At 32.7% G+C, this 24,269-nt stretch overlaps 1 protein-coding gene across 1 annotated transcript in view; it reads left to right on the forward strand.

The window, feature by feature from the left end:
• The first annotated feature begins 4,761 nt into the window (after positions 1–4,761).
• Positions 4,762–24,269, forward strand: part of LOC108911399 (sodium- and chloride-dependent GABA transporter ine) — a 72,648-nt gene continuing 53,140 nt past the window's right edge. The window contains exon 1 of the mRNA XM_018716332.1: positions 4,762–5,325. Within this exon, the coding sequence (XP_018571848.1) occupies positions 4,877–5,325 (449 nt within the window). The 5' untranslated portion in view covers positions 4,762–4,876. The remainder of the gene's footprint in view (positions 5,326–24,269) is intronic.

The following is a 24,269-nucleotide window of genomic DNA, read 5'->3' on the forward strand; positions in this document are numbered from 1 at the left end:
ACACACTGTGTACATACCTACATATTTGTGATTTTGACATTTCATAATAGAGACATTTTTTGATTATTACAATTTAACCCAAGTGCAAATTATTATTTATCTGTTTAAAATTCGACCATTTGAAGCATTTCCGGTCATATACACATTTATAGAATTTATTTGTTGATTTGTGACTAAGCGTTCAGAATATTTGCACCTACGCTTTTATTACTTCTTAATTAAGGGATAATAGTAAAATAGATGTAAAATCAATTACTGTTTTCTATTCACCCCAACCTTCGGTTAAATAAAAACTACTATTCAGGGAGGGTGGTCACTTTTAAGGTGCACAGCATTAGTATCTCCTAAACTAGAAGATATATATCTTCTGGGATTGGTTAAATTATAAAAAAAAGTTACATATTTCAGATTATGAAATAAGCCGGCGAAGAACGAAGCGAGAAAACAGAAAGAGCGCCAGAAGAGGCCCCCTGCCGGCGGACGGGGTCAGCCAGGACAAGAGGAGGTCCCACAAGTGCTACACTGGCTACATTTGTAGGCCCACCTTCAGAAGGCTGTACAGATCTACAGCGATGAACAGAACAGAGTGATAGTGCCCCTTGGTCCCAGATCATTTAGGCTATAAACAATGCCATCAATAAAGGCGCGAGGCACTTTTTCGTTGTTTAGTGCTTCCTTGAATTGTTCATATTTCCACTTTTTTCTTATACCATAAAACGGGTTATTCGAATTTCCAAAATTATTTTATAGTTGGTAGTACTGTAACGGCCAAACCACTTATACATTTCGTGTGGCGGTTGCCAGTGCTTGTGCAGCTGCTAGGTCGAGAGCTACATTCTGTTGGTAAGTAACGTCGTATATACGTTTTAAAAATTCCTTTAAAATATTTCCCACTATTTTCTTTGTCTAACTTCCATTGTTGACTTGGCTGATTTCATGGCAGGCTAATTCTTTTTATCCATACAGTTGTATGTGTGCTTATGTTAAATGATAACTTTGAAATGTATACCATGACATTTTTTTTATGAATTTTTCTGTAAAATGGGGCTACTTGGGATGTAAATTCGAGGTTACTTAGTGGTTCAGAATAGTAAGAATATATAAAAGAAGCCTTACTCAGATACCGAAATGGAAAGAATTTTCACCCGTACATGTCGTATTCGAAGGCAAACCAGGCGATACAAGCAGTTAAATTGAAAAAAATGACCATATTAGCAGCGCCAAGAAATTTGCTGTACCAAAATTAAGAAATGTTCGGCGAGTTTTGAGTCAAAACATCATGTACAAACGACCTGAACGGCCTTTATTATTTTCCGAAGAGGAAGAATTGATATTTGTTGTCTTATGTCTAATCAACAGATCCTACCTTGTTCATTAATTTGACGAAACGAACTTAAGATACAATCCTGGGACGAAGAAATTTATTGTCAAAAGGGGAAGTAAGTATCCAGAACGTGTTATAAAGTCTACGAAAACAGCAGCCAGTAGCCTAAATATATGCTGAGACTGCAGTTGACCATATGCTGCCCCTCTGTGTAGTCTATAACGCGGAATTAGCAATAGGATACCTGGACTTTATAGGTCCCCCTGGTACCAAATACAATAGATCTAGGAACGGTTGGTTCGGTGCTGCCTGTTTTGAAGACTAGTTTTATTCCATAATAGTTCCATTTTGACGGGCTAAAAAGAGGAGCGGAAGGTACTGCTTGGGGATAATTATTTATCTTCGCATTTCTCTGAAGCAGTGCTTCAAACATGTGAAGAAATGAATATAAAGTTTACATGCTTGTCAAGTAATGCGACCCACGTCATGCAACCATTAGATGTTGCCTTTTAGGTTCCATTAAAGAAGTAGGTATGGAGGAACATCTTATCGCAATTGAAAAAAACACAGGAAGATGAGCAACTCGTTAACGAAAGACGCATTTCCGGAACTATTAACACAACTTTAAGATGTGTTAACTAGCGATGGAAATGCATTCCAGAATATTATTGCTGGTTTCAACAAAACTGGATTTGCTCTTTTAACCCTGACAGGCCGAAAGTAAGGATTCCTGACAAGGAAAAAAACGGAAAGAATGCCTATCAGACTCAGTAATTTCAATCCTCAGTAAAATGAGGGGTAATAACTCTGACAGTACTCACAAAACCCCATAAGGGACGTAAAAGAAATAGTCAGGAAAAAGCATTGTGGTTAAGGACATTGCCGTGCTATCAACTTCCAAGACACAACGTGTACCTGCGTAAAGAATATGCAGCAACTGATAGAGGACTCAAGAAGTGAACCAGTGAAAAGATCGAAATTTCTGCGATGTACCAAATAAAAGACGTATTGGGAGCACTCGACGAACCCGTATCGGAGAATGTCGATGAATCAGATCAATTCCAATACAAATGAAATTCCGATGACTCTGTAACTAATGATGACACTGGTGGACATGATTCATGTGAATTCAGTACGAATAGTCATTTAGCAAGGATTTTGGATCGCTGGAACAGAATCTGGTCTCAGAAATGTTCAATCACCTAAGGTTTTTCAGATATTCTAACCTAAAGTGCAGTAAACGCGATTTTTACAAATATTTGAGGTTATATATTATATATTGTTAGGTAATTCTTTTTTCAAAACTAAGAATAGCATCTCACAGTACAATCCTTCCCCTTTCCAAGCGAATTTTGAATCTTTGGACATAATTTCTGTTGTTTTTAGCAATCCCTGCAATTGTGTTCGTTTGGAGGTAAGTATATATTTTTATATCATCCACATACAAAATGGTTTATTTTATATAATAGTACTCCACGTTGTTTAATTCGAAATCCATATTTAGTATTAAGAGCAATTGACGAAGGATTATGGTAAGACATATAAGGTAAGATATATCCATAAAGAACCAAAGGGCACTTAAGTCGCCACCTTGAAATATTCCTCGTTTCATATTAATAAAATCCGTTTCTACATATTGACTTATTAGTCAATTCAAGTTCGCTCCTTTATTGAATTCGATTATTATTAATGAAGATGATCCTGATCGCCGCTTGCAATTCTGTAAAGAAATGAGTGATCGTGCTCGAAGAAATCCAAATTTTTTTGTACTCAATCTATTTTTCCGATGAATATACGTTCCAACTGGATGGTTGAGTCAACCGCCATAATTGCCGCTACTGTAGTGAGGAAAATCCACGCATTTTTTATGTAACTCATACGCAGCATCCGAGGAAATTGAAAGTTTGGGCGGGCAAACTGGGAGACCACCTCATAGGGCATTTCATCCTTCCCAGAAATCTGGATGAGAACATGTATCTGAATCTACTGAAAACGAATATCTACCCAATGATTGTGGAAATATTGGAAAATAACAACGCTTTGCCAGAAGAGGATGTGTGGTTTCAGCAGGATTGTGGTCACTACATTATGCCGTAACTGTGCGTGATTTTCTTAATCAGATCTTTGCAAATCACTGGATAGGATGCGGAGTTCCATTGAGTGAGAGTTCACTTAAAGTCGAAAATGTATGCAACACGACCGAACTCACTTGAGAAGCTTCGTCGGCAAATTGTTGAAGACTGTCGTCAGAGAACGCCAAAAATGTTTCGAAATGTTCATTCGGAAGTGAAGCAAAGATTTTATTATTGTATAGAAGAGGAAGGAAATTAATTTGAACATTTAATAAAATAACATTCATTCATTGATATTTTTTATCTTATTTTTTGAGTAATGATTTTATTGTCATATCCAAACCAAAATTTAAAAATTGTATGTCGTCGTGAGCAGAATTGAAAAAGCTTTAATATGAGGGATCACTCAACATAGAGTGCCACTTAAAGTTTAAGAGTATTTTACGCCCCTGCCTAAGGAGCCAAGACACCGAGACATACGCCATGACGTGTCCCCCTTGAAAAGAAAATCAACGTGTCTCAATGTTTTTTGTTTTTTTTTTAATTCTTATATTTTCCAGGTTGGGAGTTGTAATTGGAACACCCTGTATAGGTAATTTTAATTAATTATATAAAATCTTTTCAATTCCGGTTCGTTGATGTTGGGCAATGAATTAAAAATTGTGTTTACTTTTTAATTTCTTATTAATTTTCATTCCACAAAAACCGTTGAGCGATTACTTTAATCAAGATCACTATTATTTTTACAATACTTAGAAAAAAGAATATCGCCAACGGGTGTTCAATATGGGATCGCCCGGCAGTCTAATTTTTTTCTGTGCATTATCAGATGTAAAAAGATATTGGTACTAGAGGTCGGCAACACATCTTGCAACTTTGCGATGTAAGAGAGTGAATAACTCTCTCGCCGACACGACGTCTATAAATTGCCCCCTCACCTTTATAGAAAAATAACATAGATTTTGCATTTTTACATAACTAGGTACAAAGGGTATCTGTGTCATTAGAATTTTTTAAAATTTCTTTAATTCAACCAAATATCGAAAATATTTCGTTACGGTATATTTAAAAAATAAATCCTGATGTGTTTATTATATTCAAATACCTACTGTTTTGTGTGTTTACTGTTAAACTAAATAACTAAATAGGTCTATACTACAAGTTTAAAAAGTCATTCTCTAAATATGCTTAAGAAGTAGGTGATATGATGAGTAAATGTGTGTAAAATTTAAAAATTCTATATTTATTTGTTGGATTAAAGATATAAACGAACTCGGTTTCCTACTCTTAAATTATAATAGATCTCTGAATGAAATTGTAGGTAATTACACATTAGGTACTTACATGTTAGTCTCGTGATAGCTACGAAGCGTATCAGTTCTCCGTTACAAACAAAATACTATTAGTCACACGTTACGGGCAGCTTTAGTTGTCATTTCATAATTAGTAGTTAAAGCATATTTATTATTTTCTGGAGAAAATGGAAGAAATTGGAATAGTGACGAAAGACGTTACAAATGAAACGACCTCTGGAAATGGAAATGAAAAACATAGTAATTTTGATATTAGAAGTAAAGTGGAAAGAGCCGAAAGTGAATTGTCGTCCCCAGATTCTTTCAGCAAGTTTTCAAAAATAGAAAAGCCGTTCATTAATAATAACAACAGTGCTTCTACAGTGCATGTTAATTCTAATTTTCGACGAGAAAATAGTATCAGGTCGTTAAAAAACTACTATTTATTAAACGAGTTTAATCAACCAAAGTTAACAACTAGTGACGTAGGAAGTCATACCCCAAAATATTCTTCTGATGCTATTTCTATAAGATCATGGGCATCAGTAGGAATGGGTTCTACAGATGGAAAAAAAATGATAGTACGAAGAGTTCCTACATCGACTGTGGAATTATTCAACATCGTAAATCCGCCAACGTAAGTACAATGCACGATCTTATCTTTCATTTTGTTTACTTTGTTATTCACGGTGACACCTATATAATAAATCTAAAATACTTGGTATTGGCATTTACGGTACAGAGATTTCCTCTGTAGTCAAACTATTATAGAACTTAACTCCCATGAATGACGTAATGATAATAAAACAATGTTTAATATATATTTTTGGGCAATTTCATAAATAATATTTCAATGTTATTAGCTTTTGAAGATTTGTGGAAATAAAGCTAATTAATGTATTATCCAAAATTTTATCAATTTTGTAAAAAAGTGTAACTGATTTATTAAAATAAAAAAACCTGCACCTTAATGACAAAATGATCATATCAATTTTTATTAACGTAGGTGTTATGTACAACTATGAAAATGTAATCAAAGATTGTCATCACTAGTGAGTGTAAAAAAATATTGAGTGGTGTTAATAGAAAAAAGTAATGCTTAAAAGCGAATTCTTTTAAGTAAAGCTTGGGGTTTTCGTCGGCTATTTATAGGCGTGTTTGTCGTAAACAAATAAATAAAAAGAAATAAATTTGCGTACTTTATCAGCGAAAGGTCGTTTTTACACCTTGGCGCGTTTGACATTATTAGAATATTAAAACACGTATACATGAAGCAAACGCGAAGCCAATAACTGCCGTTATTACCGGTTTCGTACGGTGCGCTGTAGCGAAAGGCCGACGCGAGTCCCGAGCTCTACTTATAAGTTAAGTATTTATGTATGACATGGCAAATATAATTTTATACAGGGTGATTCAGAACTTATTCAAAGAGAAAATTTAGTAAATTAGGATGTACAGGGGACTCTTACAAATACAATTTTGTAGAGAAAAAATCAAAAAGGGCAGTTCGAAAACGATTTAAAAATATACTTCTGCAAGGCACTAGAAACTGGTCCACTGTAAAACCTGACCTCGTACAATGAGACAGGGGTGTGATAAAAACGGACAAAAACTTGAAAGAATTTCACAAGGAAAGGAATAAATAGAACTTTATAGCATCTATTTTATATCAACAAATTCAACTACTTTTGCCCCTACTGTTATTATTAATTAATAAAGTTATTTTGTGGTTTTAGTTAATAAAATAATTTGACACCTGATATAACAACTGTTCAAAATTTTGTCCACTGACGTGTAAACACATTTGCACCCGTCTTACATAGTTTCTATGAACTAACACAAGAAATGTTGTTTTGCTTCACCATAAATTGAAACGATATTCAACTCTGAGTTGTTATACACGCAAGCCATTTTTGACACTAACTACTAAAAAACTGTTGTAAACTACGGTTTTTTGCCGGCTACCGCCGCACCTTATAGACCCAAAAGTTAGTTTGTTTCTTGACCGTTTGTGGTTTTTATTAATCGAATAGTTTTAGTTATATTTTATATTTACTCAGCTGTGTAATCAGCTTATTTAGAATTGAAGAAACAATAATAACTCAAAAATGATTCGCTTTTCAAATAAAATCGTTAAAACTTAATGATGTAGACAGTAGGCTTTTTAAGGACTGTGGTACCCGATATGTTCACTCCTGGTTAAACTCGCCGGTAGCTCAAGTTTCAGTAATCACATACATAAGTACATAAAATATCTTTAGTTACATTTGAGAGAATATAATATTTTCGTAAAATTTAAACACTCTTCCTTATGTATCGGAAACCAGTGCTGTTACACCTTGCTTCATTAAAAATTGATCAGCCTCATATCTAACTTTTCGTCTTAATATCCAATGCAACAAAACGCATTTCTTTGTTCTCCGATAGAAAATGTTGCGAATTCGAAATATTGTGTAAAACGAAAAAGTCAGTGTCTGAGGGATAGGGAGCCTCGGCTTATAATTTTCTGCTTTCCAACAGAAAGATAAAACATGTTTTCTATTACTTAACCTAACTCTTCAATTGTACCAGCTAATCAAATATAGGGACAGGATTATAGTTTCAATATTTTGGTAAGTAAAAGATTATTTTTGTTGTTGAGATACTATAACATACGTTTGCACTTATAGTCGAACCTTTTCCCTCAGGTTTTGCTAAAATTTTTATTAATATAGATATAAGGTTTTCCTTAGAAAATCGTAAAAGCATATACTTCATTTTATTAATGCCACCCACTGATTTAACGCCACATAATTAGTTATACAAGTAACCAGCAACTTTATTTTATATGCCATATACCGAAAATATGTATAATTTTTTAGTTTTCCTGATTTCTTTAAATATTTTCATAAAATAATATTACCTACTGTCGTAGATTTTGATAGGAATTATAACTCGAAATGTGGGTTTTGTAAAAATTTGTGAGCTTTATTTACGAGTAGTTACTTATATTGTAATACAAGATATCCAACGCGGTTGTTGCTTATAAAATACAAGTTTGCAAAATTTGGATTAAGTATACACTCTGGCCAAGTATTCGTACGCTGGTTATTAAACTGGGGAAAACCTAAGTTGACGTTCGTACGCTGCTTGATTCCGCCGGGCGCGGGCGGCCTGATGCGTGATCTGGTTTAGATCCAGAAAATTTGGGGTTCGAAAAACTGGGCCTTCGACGATTACCGGCGTTGAAAGGCTGAAAATTAAAGGTGCGGTTTGAAGACTGGAATGTTTTTATTTTCGCTGTTCTTTGGAAAGATCGGTGAAAATTCTAGCGCTCCTTGCGCCTGTCGCTAGCCTCGACAAGAGATCGGACGTCCTACTTGTTTGTTAATTCATTCCGGCAGGATCGGTTAACAAAAAGAAAACAGCTACGTTAATTTACTCTGGTAGGATAGGTTAATAAAAAAAATCTTGTTTGCTAATTCCTTCCGGTAGGTTAAGCTACGTTGATTCACTCCGGTAGGTTAATTACAATGTATCATCTTTCTTATCTCCTTTTGGTAGCCATATTGGTTATTACCTTGTTGAATTTGTTGGTTTATTAGATAATGATATCTGATATCTTTTTGAATCAGTAAATAAGATGTTTGTAAAATTAGCGTGGTTAACCTATTTTAAGCGCCATCTTGAATCAGTCATATTTAATTATTTTCAAATTTTTATTAAATTTTATCATCCTACGCATCAGCAAATGTAATTGGTAATTTACTACAGACATTTTCAAATTTTTATTAAATTTTATCATCCTACGCATCAGCAAATGTAATTCAGCAATGGTAATTTACTACAGACATGACAAAATTAGCCACTTTTGGCCCCTTGAGTCAAAAGAATCGATAAAGGGTTTGATTTTATAAATGTCTTTCTGCCTAACCACAACTAATTCACACTGAAAAAGTAGATAATTGTTCATGATTACATTATACCAACATAAATCGTTAATGTTTCGAAAACATCTCTGTTTTCGTTCCCAAAATATTGATAAAATTGACAGAAAGTCATATGTCTGGATTTTTAGTAAACTTGATTCTATAATTCTTGAGAACGAGAACAGAGAATTTCCCGAAAGTTATCACATGTTATAGTGTTTATAATTATAATAATATAATAATTTATATAAGTTTGAAACAAGTTGAAAATCGAATGGATAGTTTTCCGAAAGTAGATGACATTATTCTGAAGTTTAAACAAGAAATGCTCGAAAAATATGAATCGCTGTTGGATGCGGCGACAAAAAATATTGAATCTTTGTGTTCCCCAAACTTAAAGAGGCGGAAAAGGCATCTTCAACTGATAAGGCTTTATACTCTAAAGTCCTTGGAAAGAATGGTTCTCTTATTGTGAAATCTAAAGACAAAAACGAAAAAAATGTATCAACGAAGAATGATCTATTTAAGAACATTAATCCAGTACATGACCAAATATGCGTATCTAGTGTTAAAAATATAAAAAATGGTGCAGTTGAATTGAAAATGTTTAAAGATACAGCATCAAATAAATTAGCTGCCAATTATGAAGTTCAAGTAGTGTCTAATTTACATCCTAGAATAAAAATTGTAGGATTGACGGACAAGTTGTAAGATGAAGAAATAGTTGTACTTGTTAAAACTCAGAATAAATAAATTTTTAATGATAGGAGTGTTGTAAAAATGATCAAAACGAGTCCTATAAAAAATCGTTTAAATATTTATCAAGTGATATCGCAGCTATATGGAGAAGCATATATCAAATCAATTGAAATCTGTAAAATGTTTATAGGTCATGATTACGCACCATTTATAATGCTTTGGAAGTTAGAATGTGCTTTAAATATATCATATCGCAAGAAACTGTAATAATACTGTAATTTGGTCTAGATGTTTAAAAAATCATCAAGTGCAAGATTGTCCTAGTAATTCTTGTGTTAAATGTTTTAACTGTACTAACATTAAGATTAAACAAAATCTCGATAATGAATCATGCAGCATGGGATAGAAGTAGTTGCTATGTTTATAAACAAAAACTTGACGCCTTTAAGAATGATATATTTAACATTAAATAGCAATCGTAGTTCTCCACCTATGGCAATCAATTAGTACCGTTGTTTACTCATTCACTTTCTTCGGAGGCCTCGCTGTCCCATCATAACTTAAATGTATATTATCACGTCGCGCGTCGTTCGAGGACTGAATACGAAAACAAATCAACTGGTCAACAAATGTGCTATGAAAATTGGTTGAATGATTCGGTATCAAACGGGGAAATATTTGACGAAAATTTTATTGTTTACCGTTCTGATAGTTTTTACGTATACCCAAATGAAAAAAAGGGGGAGGTGTTTTGTTGGCTGTTCGAGAAAATATAAATTCCTCACTTATCAATATAAACAGAAATACTGACACACTGAACACTTTAAAAGTAGGTAATAGATATAATTGGTGTTAAAATTACTTTAGGATTTAAAAATATTAATATCTTTGTGATGTATATCCCTCCCAGAGTGACTCCTGACTGTTTTAAATGTTTTCATGTATTTCTCTTGACTGTAATTATGGACCAGACTTGTTGTTAGTCGGTGATTTTAATGTATCTGAGTATATGAATGGATCACATGACACTAAATCCGTTAGTTTAGATAATATCATGCGTCGTGAGTTAATGTACCTACATTAAGTCGAATAACATGCTTATCATGGAAAGTATAACAAAGGATGATTTCAAACGAGGTTTGCGCAAACTGAAACCAAAAATGTTCATGGGGCCGGATGAAATCCCTGCGTTTTTGGAAAAGGACTGTGGTAGCACCTTTATTCGTCCTCTCACTGTCATATTTAATTTAATATTGAAGGATGTTTCCTAATATATGGAAAGTTTCACGTTTATGCCCTATTTTTAAGAATGGTGATAAGGGTCATATAACTAGTTGTTTACCCATTGCGCAAATCTGTGGTTTTTCTATAGTCTTTGAGAATATCTTGTATCATTATGTCTATAACCATATCAAAAATATTATAACCATAAATCCACATGATTTTATGAACGAGAGATCTATTACAACTAATCTCTTGGATGTTCCGGATAATCGAGAGCAGGTTGATATTATGCATATACACAGATTTCTCGAAGGCCTTCGATAGACTGGATCACAAAATTTTGATTGAAAGACTGGGTGGTTACTGATTTAGTAAATTTGTTTGTGTAATACTTGGCTGATAAAACACAATATGTACAACAAGGGGGGTTTAAAAGTAATAACAGTACTATCAGGAGTACCTCAGGGTTCAGTCCTGGGACGTCTACTCTTCAACATATTTTTGGATGACATAATAAATTGCATTGATGTCAATTTTTTAATGTACTCAGATGATGTGAAGTTGTATACGAGAATTGAGACTTCTAAGGACTGTGAACGGCTGCAAAATGCTTTAAATTTAGTCGAACATTGGTGTGTAGCTAATAAACTAATTCTAAAAAATATAATGTTGTCATTTAGTAGACAATTACACCCATTGAGCTTAGGTTACCACATTAGTGATGTATATTTAGATCGGCCTACCTTCATCAAATTTAGGGATTGTATTTGATTGTAAGCTTTCGTTTGTTGAACATATTGATAGGATTTTGAAGACCTCATACAAAAATTTAGGGTTCGTTATTCGAAATGATTTCTTAGATCATAGTACGTTATTTATTTTATATAATTGTTTAAAGGAAAAAAGTGTTTCGTAACAGTCCGTTACTACTTATTGATAGCCAGCCAGTTCATTTTGTGACCGAACCAATGGCGCTGTGGATAAAAAAAAGAGTGGCGGGTGGGCCCCATCATAGAAGAACTACGATGCTCAAATAATTGAGATTGATCTTCCTTACAGGTAAGTCAATCGAATCTTACAATTATTTTTCGCATCTCCGTTCTTCTATGATTCAAGTTGGTAGATGTTTAGAGTAAACAATTAGCGCGATTAAGTGCAGTCAAAAAAGTTTCTAAATTATGCGCTATTTTATAGTTTTATGATAAATGTTTCTCAAGTAAAATAATACGTACTTATATTTTATCAAATTATAACAATCAGAAGAATTAGTGGCTTCTTCTGCTTACTGTTTTCATATTTGATATAAATTAGTTTTTAAAACAAACTTTTTTTTTCCAGTTTTCCTTTATTATTGACCATATATCACTTATTATGTATCATACATTATATATTATATATTACATAATATCAAATAATGTATACCATACACCATATACCACATTCTATATATCATATAGACTATACTATATATATTATATACACATATACAGGTATACACGTACATACTTATTTTGTTATGCCTAGGTCAACATTTTCGTTTCGAAGAACAATGTTGTAATAATGCACAATTCCGGTTAATTTTATAATAAAGAAAATATTAGAAAAATACTGCTTTTTACTATAGAGTTCGACAAAAGATCTTTCTGAAATTTCTCTTTCAGTTATCACTTTGATTTGAAACTGTTATATTTTCCAAATTGTTTATACTCCATCTGCTTACGCAAAAGTAAGAAGTGAAACGAATTTAGGTTTTATATCTTTTTACAAATGGTAGCATTTTCAAAAAATATATTTTTCATGAAAGAAGTAGAACCAGGTTACGATTTCAAGTCACGGAATACTTGCTGTAGGTTTTCGCAATAACCTTAATTTATAGGATACTTTTAGTAATTATTAAGTTCGGAATAAGAGTCTTTTCAAACAAAGTATAATAATGTTTTAAATTCTTTTATGTTAAGTACACCAATCCTATATTTATATTTGGTAGCAAGCATAATGTCCTTTTTTTTGTATTTCTATATCGACCGAAAATTTTGGCGATATCAATGCTTTATTGTGGTCTCCAAATGAGAGAAGTAAACCAAAGTAATTCATAAAGAAAAATAAATATATTTACATGTGTATACATTCTTTTTTTATTGTTTATGAAACATTAGAAATCGTCGCTCCTTTACCAGTTTGGTAATGTGGAGGTACTTGTAGCTTTTTAGGGTTTGACTGAAGACTGGCGTAAAGTACAGATTATACAGACACGAGGATTATATATACATTCCTTGATACTATGAATGCTTAATGGTGATAAATCACAAATCCCTGGGGATAGAATTTTTTTCATCTCACAACATCAGAAAGATTATAGCCATTAGTCTGTACTAACCCTAGCCCTACTAAACTTTGCTACTAACAGCATGCACAATGCGTCACAAGACCAGAGGGAAGCAGATTGCAGCACCGCTTTTTTCTTAATGATGGTGACTGCGCATGCTCAGGTACTCATGACATAAAGAGGGTGCAACATTTAACCCCTTTCTGTATAAATTGTATTACAGAAAAAGGGAAGCAGTATGTTTACATTTTCAAGCTAATTTAGATAAAGTACCATTGGGAAATAAAATAACTGTAGCTATTTGAAACGTTTTGAATTTCGTTTTGATATTTTGTTTCAGAAACATCAGTAACTATTATGACCGAAATTTTTACTTTGGACTTTAATTCAAATTCAAGTCAATATATAGTCCACTGACATAATAGCTAAAAGACACATATAAATATAGTTATCTATTTCGTGATATTTGATGTAGGTATACTTGTTATAATATAAGTGTGATATTAATTGTTGCTTTGATTTGTGAAAGCCAAATTTTTCTTTGATTCATAGCCCATAAGAACATAACTATAAAGTTACAGTATGTTGAATAAACATTCTTAAAGGAAGCCCTTTTTTTACAACTTTGTCTCTGAATGGCATTGGTATATGGCTACTAATTGAATACCTCTTCCAACTAAGATGCAGTTGCCAGTTTTTGCTATACTCATTTTACTAATTGGTTTAATATGTCCATGGCAAATTAAATTAAGACATTCATTTTCAGCCAAAGCAAGCAACTAATATAATTTGTGTATTATACCTTCAAATGGGATGTAGTTCATCTTAACAGATGCAAACTTTTTGATTTGTTTGGCCACAATCATCAAAATTCCATACTTGGTGAATTATATATTTATATGTACAGGCATATACAGTGTAGGAAAGTACCGATGGTCTATCAGAAGTTACGTGAGAGCGATAAAGTAAGCCATAGAAACCCATGTGATAGACAAGGATGGCTATAATGAAGGCGTCTAATAGTCAACGCCCATTTCGCCCTTCCACAAATAAGAAGTGGATCTTATTTAAGGTTTCGTTTCGTAATTGCTTCCTAATAGTTCTTTGAAAGTTCCCTTATTATCACTTAATTTTGTCCTCTCTTCAATTGCTATCTTTTCATACACTGTCAGAAATGAAACAGTAGGTATAAAAAACAAAACTTAATCGGTATTTTTGTTTATACTTATAGAGAGACAGAGAGGAGTTGCTCAATTAAGTTTTCTATAATAACATGTCACTCTGTTGCATCATGTTTGATGATAGTGCCATACCTAGTAATCGAATGTTTTTTTTTTTTGTTTATATACCTACACACCTATATCTGTATAGATTATTTTAATCAAATAAAATATATAAGGTGTTATTAACAAAACTGCGTGTATAATTCGCATTATGTTTCATTGTAGAATAGTACCTACTGAGTGATAAAACAATGTACTCATTTTTAGATTTCATGTACTCTATTTTCAATAATTTTATTTTATCTACATCAAAGGCTCCTTTTATCAGTAAACTCTTCTTCACATCGCTGTTCTTATCCATACTGCTCACAATTTTCGCCCCTCCCCCTTTGTTTTTTGGTATACTTTCTTAATTTTATTACTCGCCTTTTACACTGTTTAATATGACGTAACTATCTCCAGGAACTCGTACTAAATACGATATTAATTTGTTGAGCACCTAATTCACTCTCATCTGTAAAAAGATGTACATTTCTGTTTGAATTAAAAGGGAGCGAAAACCACATGTCACATGGAATGCGGGCAAAAAAACAAACGGCTACGCCGTATTAAGTCGGTCAAAACGACCGTACTGCCCCAAACATATGGCAAACAAAAAGGTTTGCGGGCAAGATAGTTAAAACAACTACGATATGGCTAGCTAGAATTTCCATTTAAGCGGAGTGAAAACCACTCTCTACATGTCACATGGAATACGGGCAAAAAAACAAAGCGGCTACGCCCTACTAAGACGGTTAAAATGTTCTGCAAACAAATGTTCGTGGTCAAAATAATTAAAAACAACTACAATATGACCAGCTAGACAATCCACTTAAGGTGGAATTTGCATTTCAATTAGTCTAAAAACTCTGCTCTGCGTGTACCATCGTATACGAGCTAGTATTATCAAGTCAAGGGCGGTTAACAGAAAAAATTTAATGAAATACCTTCTCATCTTCTGAAATGGATAATTAATATAATATTTCCCTTATGTGTGATTTATCTCGGATTCGTGGAAATTATTTTCTTATGCATAAATACACTACACAAGGCACAATGATACACAAAACAGATATGACCTGCACGTGCGGCACAAATAAATGAACTGGCTGGCTATCAATAAGTAGTAACGGACTGTTACGAAACACTTTTTTCCTTTAAACCTGTGCGCGCGTCATGTATAAGTGAGACCTACCACTTGAATCATAGAAGAACGGAGATGCGAAAAATAATTCTAGATTGGAATATGCATTTATCGTGTAGAACCCGCTTTATACAGTTCACATAAATAATTTGGAGAACATACAAAGGAAATTTTTAAAGTACATATTTTATAAAGAAAATTCGTATTAATTTTCCTCAGAACCTTCTGTTATATCATTTTAGCGTGAATTTTTTACGGTCTAGAAGATCAATGCACTCGATCATTTTCTTGCATAAGATAATCCAAAACATCTTTGACTGTGCTCAGATATTAAGTTTACTTAACTTTAAGTGCCTAGGTTAACTTCGCGTTCTCCTGCAACCTTCTGTTTGCCTACCCCTTGCACAAATCTCCTAAAAGCTTCCCCATTGTTTCAGGCATATTCAAGCCATACAAAAATTGCACATCTTGTAGATGTTTTTAATTGTAATATACATAAAATTAAAGAAAACATACTATATTTTGAGCGTGACCTAAATTGATCGAATATAAATGTGTTATTCATAGGTCGATTGTATATTATTTATACTGCGTACTTTTTCTATCTTCATGTTACTTGTCACATGCTTGTCAGTAAATATAAATTTACTTATTATAAGGTTTAATCCTTTTTTCTCTGTATTTCTCTATATTGTAATTATTCTTTGTACTCCCATTCTGTAATTGGAATTTCGTTTCTGTGGAATGGTGTATCCAAAATAAATAAATAAATAAATAAACAAACAAACAAACAAACAAACAAACAAACAAACAAACAAACAAACAAACAAACAAACAAACAAACAAACAAACAAACAAACAAACAAACAANAAATAAATAAATAAATAACAAATAGGTAAATAAATAATGTAATCTTAAACAATTATGTACTTTTTTAGTGAGAGATATTTGACTGATTGACCCAAGAGTTATTTATTAAAATTTTGTTTTTCTTTTCGGTGTGTTAGATAATAATACCCAATTTAATAAAAGAGTTCAAAAGTCCCACAAATTGATAATAACAGATAACAGCATTTATAAAAATACTTACTTATGCTTCAACACGCTGGCGACTATCTGGGACTATCAGATATTAGAAAGATGTGTGGAGTTGTCAATAGTTAAACAACTTATTGATTGATGAGTGATTTTTTCCTCAGTGCTCAGATCTTTATTATTTTTGTGATTTTAAAAGAAGAGACTGATGCGTTTAAATCACTAGAAAGTTGATTTTTCCAAACATCTATTTACACTTCTATTTAAAATAATGTAATGTTATTTCTGCAATACGTGTTAACACGTCTCGTAACGACACCACAGTGTGGCAATGCTTTAATGTTGCAAATTGGGTTTCATATATCATTCTTAAATAAAAATAGATAAATTTCATGAAAATTATTATATAAATATATAAATATCTTATGCTTACGTTTACAAGGCAGTTATTTCCTCTATAAAACAAATTATCTTTATATCAGACATACAAGGTTTGGTATTTTAAATATTTAGCTGCACTTACATTCAGTACAAAGTTTATAAACCAGAACGCTAGCAACAGGTATCGTTATATTCAGGATTTTAAGAAATCTTGTCGCATGGATACGGGAAATGTCATATCGAACATAATGCATATCGGGTAAGTGATATATTTACCAAAGTAACTTTGTAGCAGTATTCTAATGTTTATATAATTATTTATCAACTTTACCAGCTAGAGTCGTGTTTTAAGCATACCTAGACATTAGTATCGAATAAAAATAATATTTCTTAGGACTTTACTTAAAGCTTTCAAAATAACCTTAATTTACATTGTAATTTACAAAAAAATACGATCAGGTAACACAAAAAGAATATTATTAAGTAGGTAAATAGTATAAATACAAACACAATACAATAACAAATACAGAATACAGTAAAGAAAAAAAATATTTAAAAAAATCAATTAAGATCCTTTAATGACCCATTAAAAATATCGTACAGATCACTTATAACGAGCGTTCAAATAAAAACGTGGTCGAAGTTGGCTCTGACACATTGGACGTAGGGAGTAGCTTATAGCGACCAACTTAACCTCATTTCTCAACGAGCTGTATAGCAGCTGTCAGTTTCAATAACGTTAATGACTATATAACTTTATTTTAAAGAATAATCGTGATAACAATAACAAACAATTAAAGGAGCTGCGGAAAGTGTCCCCCTCCTTGTTATAACAATAAATTAAAGCAGCTGCTGAAAGTGTCCCCCTCCTTGTTCCAAGCACTTTTCACACCTGTTCCTCAAAGAATTAAAGACATTTTCTAAGATGCTCGGGGTATTGTTAATTTCACGAATCTTGTCTATAAGTCGAGCCTGCAGATGGTTTAAATCAGGAATAGGCAGTTCAAAAATAGTGTTTTTAAGGTAAGGCCACAAAAAGAAATCACACGGCGTAATATCACATGACCTCGGTGGAAATTCATGTTCAGCATTGAGACTTATTAGTCGATTTTGGAAAACTTCCCTCAACATATTCATCGTCTCGCCTGCCGTATGTGCCCTTGCGCCATCTTGTTGAAAGTAAAAGTTTGTAATTTCGTTTTCTTCCAGCTGGTTAACAAAAGGAGCGATAATTTCTTCTCTATACCTTTGCGCAGTAAGAGTACCATTAAAAAAAATAGGTCCATAAATCCTCCTTCGATTGAGAGCACACCAAACTCCAATTTTTTGAGCGTGTAGAGGGCCCTCGACAAAAAAGTTATCTGGTTTTTCAGAAGACCACATTCTCATATTCTGTGAGTTTACGTAACCACTTAAATGAAACCAGGCTTCATCAGAAAAAAAGGTGATATTATGAAGTTCACCGTAGTTGTTTAAAAACCATTCACAAAATACAGCCCGTCGCGGAAAATCAACTTCATGAAGTTCTTGCTGACAAGTTAAACGATAGGAGAACAAACGCAAATCTTTTTTTAACACTGTGTGGCAGGTACCGACTGATACTCCCACCATTTGTGATAAAACACGTACAGAAGTTCTTGGCGCATTTTCCATTATTTGTTGGACATTTTCTTTTAATTCTTCAGTCCGCTTTTTAGGTCGGCCGCTTCCTTCTTTTCTTGTTACACTGCCCGTTTCACGAAAAACATTAACACAACGCTGAACTGCACTTTGAAAAATTTTGTACTCAACAACGCCGGGAAATTGATTTTGAAATTCTATGAAACATTCCTCAATAGAATACTTCCATATTCCATCAATCTTGCGTCCATTTCTAAAGTAGGACTCTATGATAAACACTTTTTGTTCTTGAGAAAACACCATTTTAAACGCTTTTTAAAACGAAAATATTCAAATTGATAGCGGCGATATAGCGCTTTGACAGATGACGTTTAAGTTCATTTGCTATACGCTACGCCCTACGTCCACATTTTCAGAACCAACTTGACCACGTTTTTATTTGAACGCTCGTTACAATTAAAGTTGACACACATAACATATAGCGGTGACCTCAGTAATATATTTGTCTCAGATTTGGAACATCTAAATGTACTTCTTCAATTAAATCTAGGATAATCATAAAAATTCACATATCAGGAGTGTACGTGTTCAATTTGGTTTATAAAAAGTGGTGGTAGTGATGATGGTGGATGACGGTGGATGAGTGGATGATCGTGGATAACGATGCATGACTAGGCATGATGATGATGATTGTGACGATAATGATGACGACAACGACTATGCTAATTTTTTTCGTTTATATAAAAATATGTGTAAATGATTCTAAAATCTTCAGTATCTTTTTTTGAATGCATTATTTCATCTTGTTAAATAATGTGTGTCATTTCCATTATGAAGCAAGATGATATAATGATTTTCAAAATAGATAGTGAAGGTTTTAGCATAATTTACACTTGCAGGGTGCGGCATTAGTATATAAACATATAATAAACACCTCATTGAATACCATTCTTCTTTATTTTTCCAAAGCCTACATATGTATATTATGTATATGTATAAGTACCATATACACAGTGTCCCGAAATAATGAGACATTCTGTAGAACAAGGGTAGATTCCTTACGTCAAAATAGTGCAATATAGCTAAACTTACCTTAGTCCATTTGTGGATAATAAAAAAGTTACAGGGTGTTAAAGTTAAAATGTTGTATTCAAAATTCTTAAAATTTTTAGAAAGTTTTCAAAGAATTACTTTGAAAATTCAGATTCGGTGGTTTTTGTAGTCCAGGAAAACGAATCCGGATTTAACTGTGCTGTAGAGTGTAGATGCTAGAGGTCGCTACAAAAAGTACCTACTCTTGGTTGAAAAAAAAAAATCATGACTTTTTTCTCACTATGTATACGAAAGTTTTAATAGAAAATTATTATTCTCTTATCTATTTTACACAAATTAGATATACTTGTTTTATGTCGATAAATTTCATTCCTCTCCCCAAAGTTAATAATCCAGAGCTGTTATCGGATTTGAGACCCATTAGTTTACTTTGTGTGTATTTGAAAAAATCTTAGCAAATCAAATACGTCAGTACGTTAATGCTAATAATATTCTACCTATACATCAATCTGGGTTTCGCCCAGGTCACAGTTGTGCTACTGCACTCTCACATGTTACTGACGACATACTTACACAAATAGACAATAACAAATTAACAGTGCTCATACTTTTGGATTATTCCAAGGCATTCGATCGTATCAACCATCAACTGTTACTGGCATTGTTGCACTTCATAGGCTTTTCAAATAATGCAACTTGTTTGTTAAATAATTACTTAAATTGCCGCTCACAGTCTGTTATCTTAAATAATACTTCTTCAAACTTCAANTAAGCCTGATGAAAAAGTTTTTCTGATTGTGTGTCCTTTAATAGCTTATTCCAGTTTAATGGTTGTGTTAATAGTAATGATAGGATATTAGACTTACTTTTGCCCAACTATTCAGATATTATAGTTAGGTGTGATTGTCCTTTTGTTAAAGAAGATTTGGGTACATCATGTGTCACTTAATATTCAAATTGATTTATCTTACATTGAAATGAAAGAAAACTAAAGTGCCATATTTGTCTTTTTCAAAGCAGACTATAATAAAATTAATGCTGAACTTTGTGTCGTCAACTGGGAATTATTGTTTGATAAGACTATTACTGATAGAGCTATTTCTATTTTTTATGAGGTCCTAAATAATATTATATGGTTTTCTACTGACAAGGAAACTGCTAAGGAAAAAAGTATATTCCATAAATATAATAAAGTTGCTGATTATAATTTGTTTGCAAGTTACAGAAGCCAGTCTAAAAAATAAATATACATTGATTACAAAAAATTTATTGCTGATACGAAAAATAATATTATTAGTAACTCAAAAAGATTTTGGTCATATGTTTCGCATATCAGAAGTACAAATAGTATTGAAACATGAAATATTACAACAAAGTTTTTAGTATTTATCCAGACGTTGCTAAAGCTTTTGGTGATTTTTTTGCTTGTGTTTATGAGCCACCTAATAAGCCAGTAATTACTAATGACCCTGTATGTTTTAACAATGTTATTAATATTGCCTCTATTGACATTAACGACATAACAGATAAGATTCATAACTTAGACATTAATAAGGGTGCTGGGTGTGACAATATTCCTCCAATTTTTATCAAATCGTGTTGTAATCATATTAAGTTACCACTTTTTAAAATATTTAATAAATCTGTTACTGAATGTTGTTTCCCTGAAAAGTGGAAGGTTGGTAAAGTTACATCTATTTTTAAAGTAAAGTAAGTAAATATGAAGTAAATAATTACAGATCAATTTCTATTTTATGCACTCTTAGCAAAATCTTGGAATCAATTATTACGGATAAATATTTTTTTCAAATAAAATATTTATTAAACGAAAACCAGCATGGATTTTTTAGTCGTAGATCTATTGTGACTAACCTTGCTCCTTCTGTACAGTTCATCTCTGATAGTATGGATAAAAATGTTCAGGTGGATGCTGTATACACGGACTTTTCGAAAGCTTTTGATAAGGTTTGCCATGATACTCTGTTTAATAAGCTTCGATGTGTTGGTGTGTTTGGCAACCTTCTGGCGTGGATTAAATCGTATTTAACCAATCGTTCTCAGTACGTTATGATTATGAATTGTAGCTCTGATATTAGCAAAGTTACGTCGGGTGTTCCTCAAGGTAGTCATATAGGTCATACAAGTCATATAGATTCTTTACTGTTTTCTATATTATAAATAATATATCTAATTGCTTTAAGCATTGTCATTTCTCGATTTACGCTAATGGCCTTAAGATTTTCAAATAAATGTCAAGTGATACTGATGTTGTTGAATTTCAGGAAGATATTCATGTGTATCATTTTTGTAAGTCTAATTAGTTATTTATTAATGATAAGAAATGCAGTCATATTTCTTTCACTAGAAATAGGCATACTTTTCAGTCACTTTATTATTGGTTCTAATATTGTTGAGAAAGCTTATAGTATTAAGGATCTGTGAGTCATCTTGGATGATAAGTTTTGGTATTTGATGCTCATATAGATTACATATAATAGTCAGACGTGCTTTTCGAATGTTGGGTTTCATTTTGAGACTTACCAAGGATTTTAAAAATATTAAAAGTATGTTTTGTCTCTATTTCCCTTTGGTTAGGTCTCAATTAGAATATAATACGGTAATTTGGTCTCCTTTATATTTTAAATATACAGGGTGGCCAAATGAAAACGAAACAGAGCCATTTTCAGGAACCGTCAAATTTGTAGAAAAACGCTCAGACCCGTCGATTTTAGATTAAAGGGGGACATTCTTTGCTGGTCTTCCACTTTTAACCCCCAAGCAAGAGTAATATTTCTTTTGAAAGCTCTTAAAGATTTTGTCCGAAACGTTCGCGCACATTCCGAAGCATTTCGTCGACGATTCTTTGACGCAAATCTTCCAGCGACGCTGGCTGTGTTTTATAGATTCTACTTTTTAGGTATCCCCACAAAAAGAAATCAAGGGGTGATAAATTCGGTGATCGTGGAGGCCACTCAATGCTGCCACTTCTCCCAATCAAATTCCGTAAAAAACGTTGGTCCAAATACTGACGGACAATTAACGCATAATGCGGAGGAGCACCGTCCTGTTGAAAAATCAAATGATCTTCATCATACTTTGGAACATTTTCAATAATGTCAGTCAAGGCAGGATCAATAGTGNACGATACCTAATAAATATGTTTAAATTTACAATTTCCAATACAGAGTTAATTTAATGAGAATTAAAATAGTTATTATTAATAACATAAATTCATTACATTCAGCTGGATACGTACACTAAATTCTCAACATGGCCCCGGTTTACATTCATAAACATTCTTATTCGTTTATTTGTAAAAAGCACCTTGCTTGTAAAATCTGGATCTTGTGCTATTTGATGTCGAAAGCACTGGCAAAATTCCACACGGGGATGAAAATCATTGTTATTTAATGTCTGAACCCTTTGTACATGATAGGGGTATAATAATCGTTCCTGTAGTACTCACCACACAGTACTATTAAATCCCACTTCTCGGCCAATGTCTCAGATCTCTTTAACGAGGTTTATGATATTTTCTTCGTTGTCGAAAAAAACACGTTGCGGCGTTCATATGTTAGGTGGACATTTTCGATATCCCGTAACTGCCTCTTGTACTGCTCTTCTGTTAGGTTGTCGTCTGTTACGATAACAAACCGCGTACAAGCGATAAGTCTCACTTTAATTGTACTATTCTCAGTACATTTACACCGCATCTGCTATTTCTTGACCAGAAAACATTTTATACGCCACGCCGGCTAAGTAATTCTGCAACATACAACGCACGTGCACAGGATGTACAGGGTCAGCCTACATTTATCGTTAACTTTCTTAATTAATTTTCTCGAAAACAGAAGCATTTAAACTTTAAACCATCAGCTTCTTAATAAAAGTTGCTCATTTTTGTGCCCTCTATGACCTTTTTTAAGGAACGCACTTATTTTCAGAAACACCCTGTGTATGTATAAAGGGTGTATCATGAAGAGGGCCCAGTAGGATTATCTCAAAAGTAGTCAAAATTGAAATCTGAAAATTTGTATACAGCTGTTTATCAAAAAAATCTATTCAATGAAAATAGTGTCAACTTTCTAGCATTTTCGGTTATATCGGAAATCATCATCAACTCTGTTATTTCAAATGAAACACTGTATATTTTTGCATTTTTTAATTCTACGGTAAAATATAGACTAATTTCATTGAAGGTAGGTACTATAGGCCAAAAACTGACAGTTTTCAAGTTATAAATTTTCGAAAACAATTAAGGGATGCAAGTGATTTTTGAAAACAGAATAACTTCGACATTTAGCTTTATTTATTAATGAAATTTGGCACGGATATAATTTAAAAGTAATGACGTTGAAGTTGAATTTTGTCAAATATTTCAAATGATATACCCTGTATATTATTACATTAATGGATGTACAATTAATTTACTTTAAAATGATACTATAGTTCCCTATACCCAAAGTTAACAGTTCTTGTGTAAATTGGAAATTATTTATTTCAACACAGAAAAACGTACGGTGGATTTGATGCACTAAAGAATTGAATAATAAACGGTGTCTGATTAATGAACTGTAATTTTTATTATCTTTATACCTTCATCAAAAACAANGAACATTGATGATATAAGAACTTTTGCAAATCCTCGAAAGAGGGAAATTCAGACTGGTTCTGTTTCGAATTACTATGCAATTCATAGCGAGTTACGGTAGCAACATCAAGCTTTTGAATTAATAAATGATATAGAATAAAATCCCATTCCTTTACCGGAAGGCCAAGATTTTTAAAAGCATCTAAATTTTCTGTGAGTATATCCAACAAATTTCTCAGAGCCTCGGGTGACTGACGTAATTTTATCTAATTCAATTATTTCCTGCCAATATGTAGTACCCAACACTCTCTACATCTGATAATGCAGGATTATCATG

Source organism: Anoplophora glabripennis, unplaced genomic scaffold, assembly GCF_000390285.2.
Source record: "Anoplophora glabripennis isolate ALB-LARVAE unplaced genomic scaffold, Agla_2.0 scaffold740, whole genome shotgun sequence".
NCBI lineage: Eukaryota > Metazoa > Arthropoda > Insecta > Coleoptera > Cerambycidae > Anoplophora > Anoplophora glabripennis.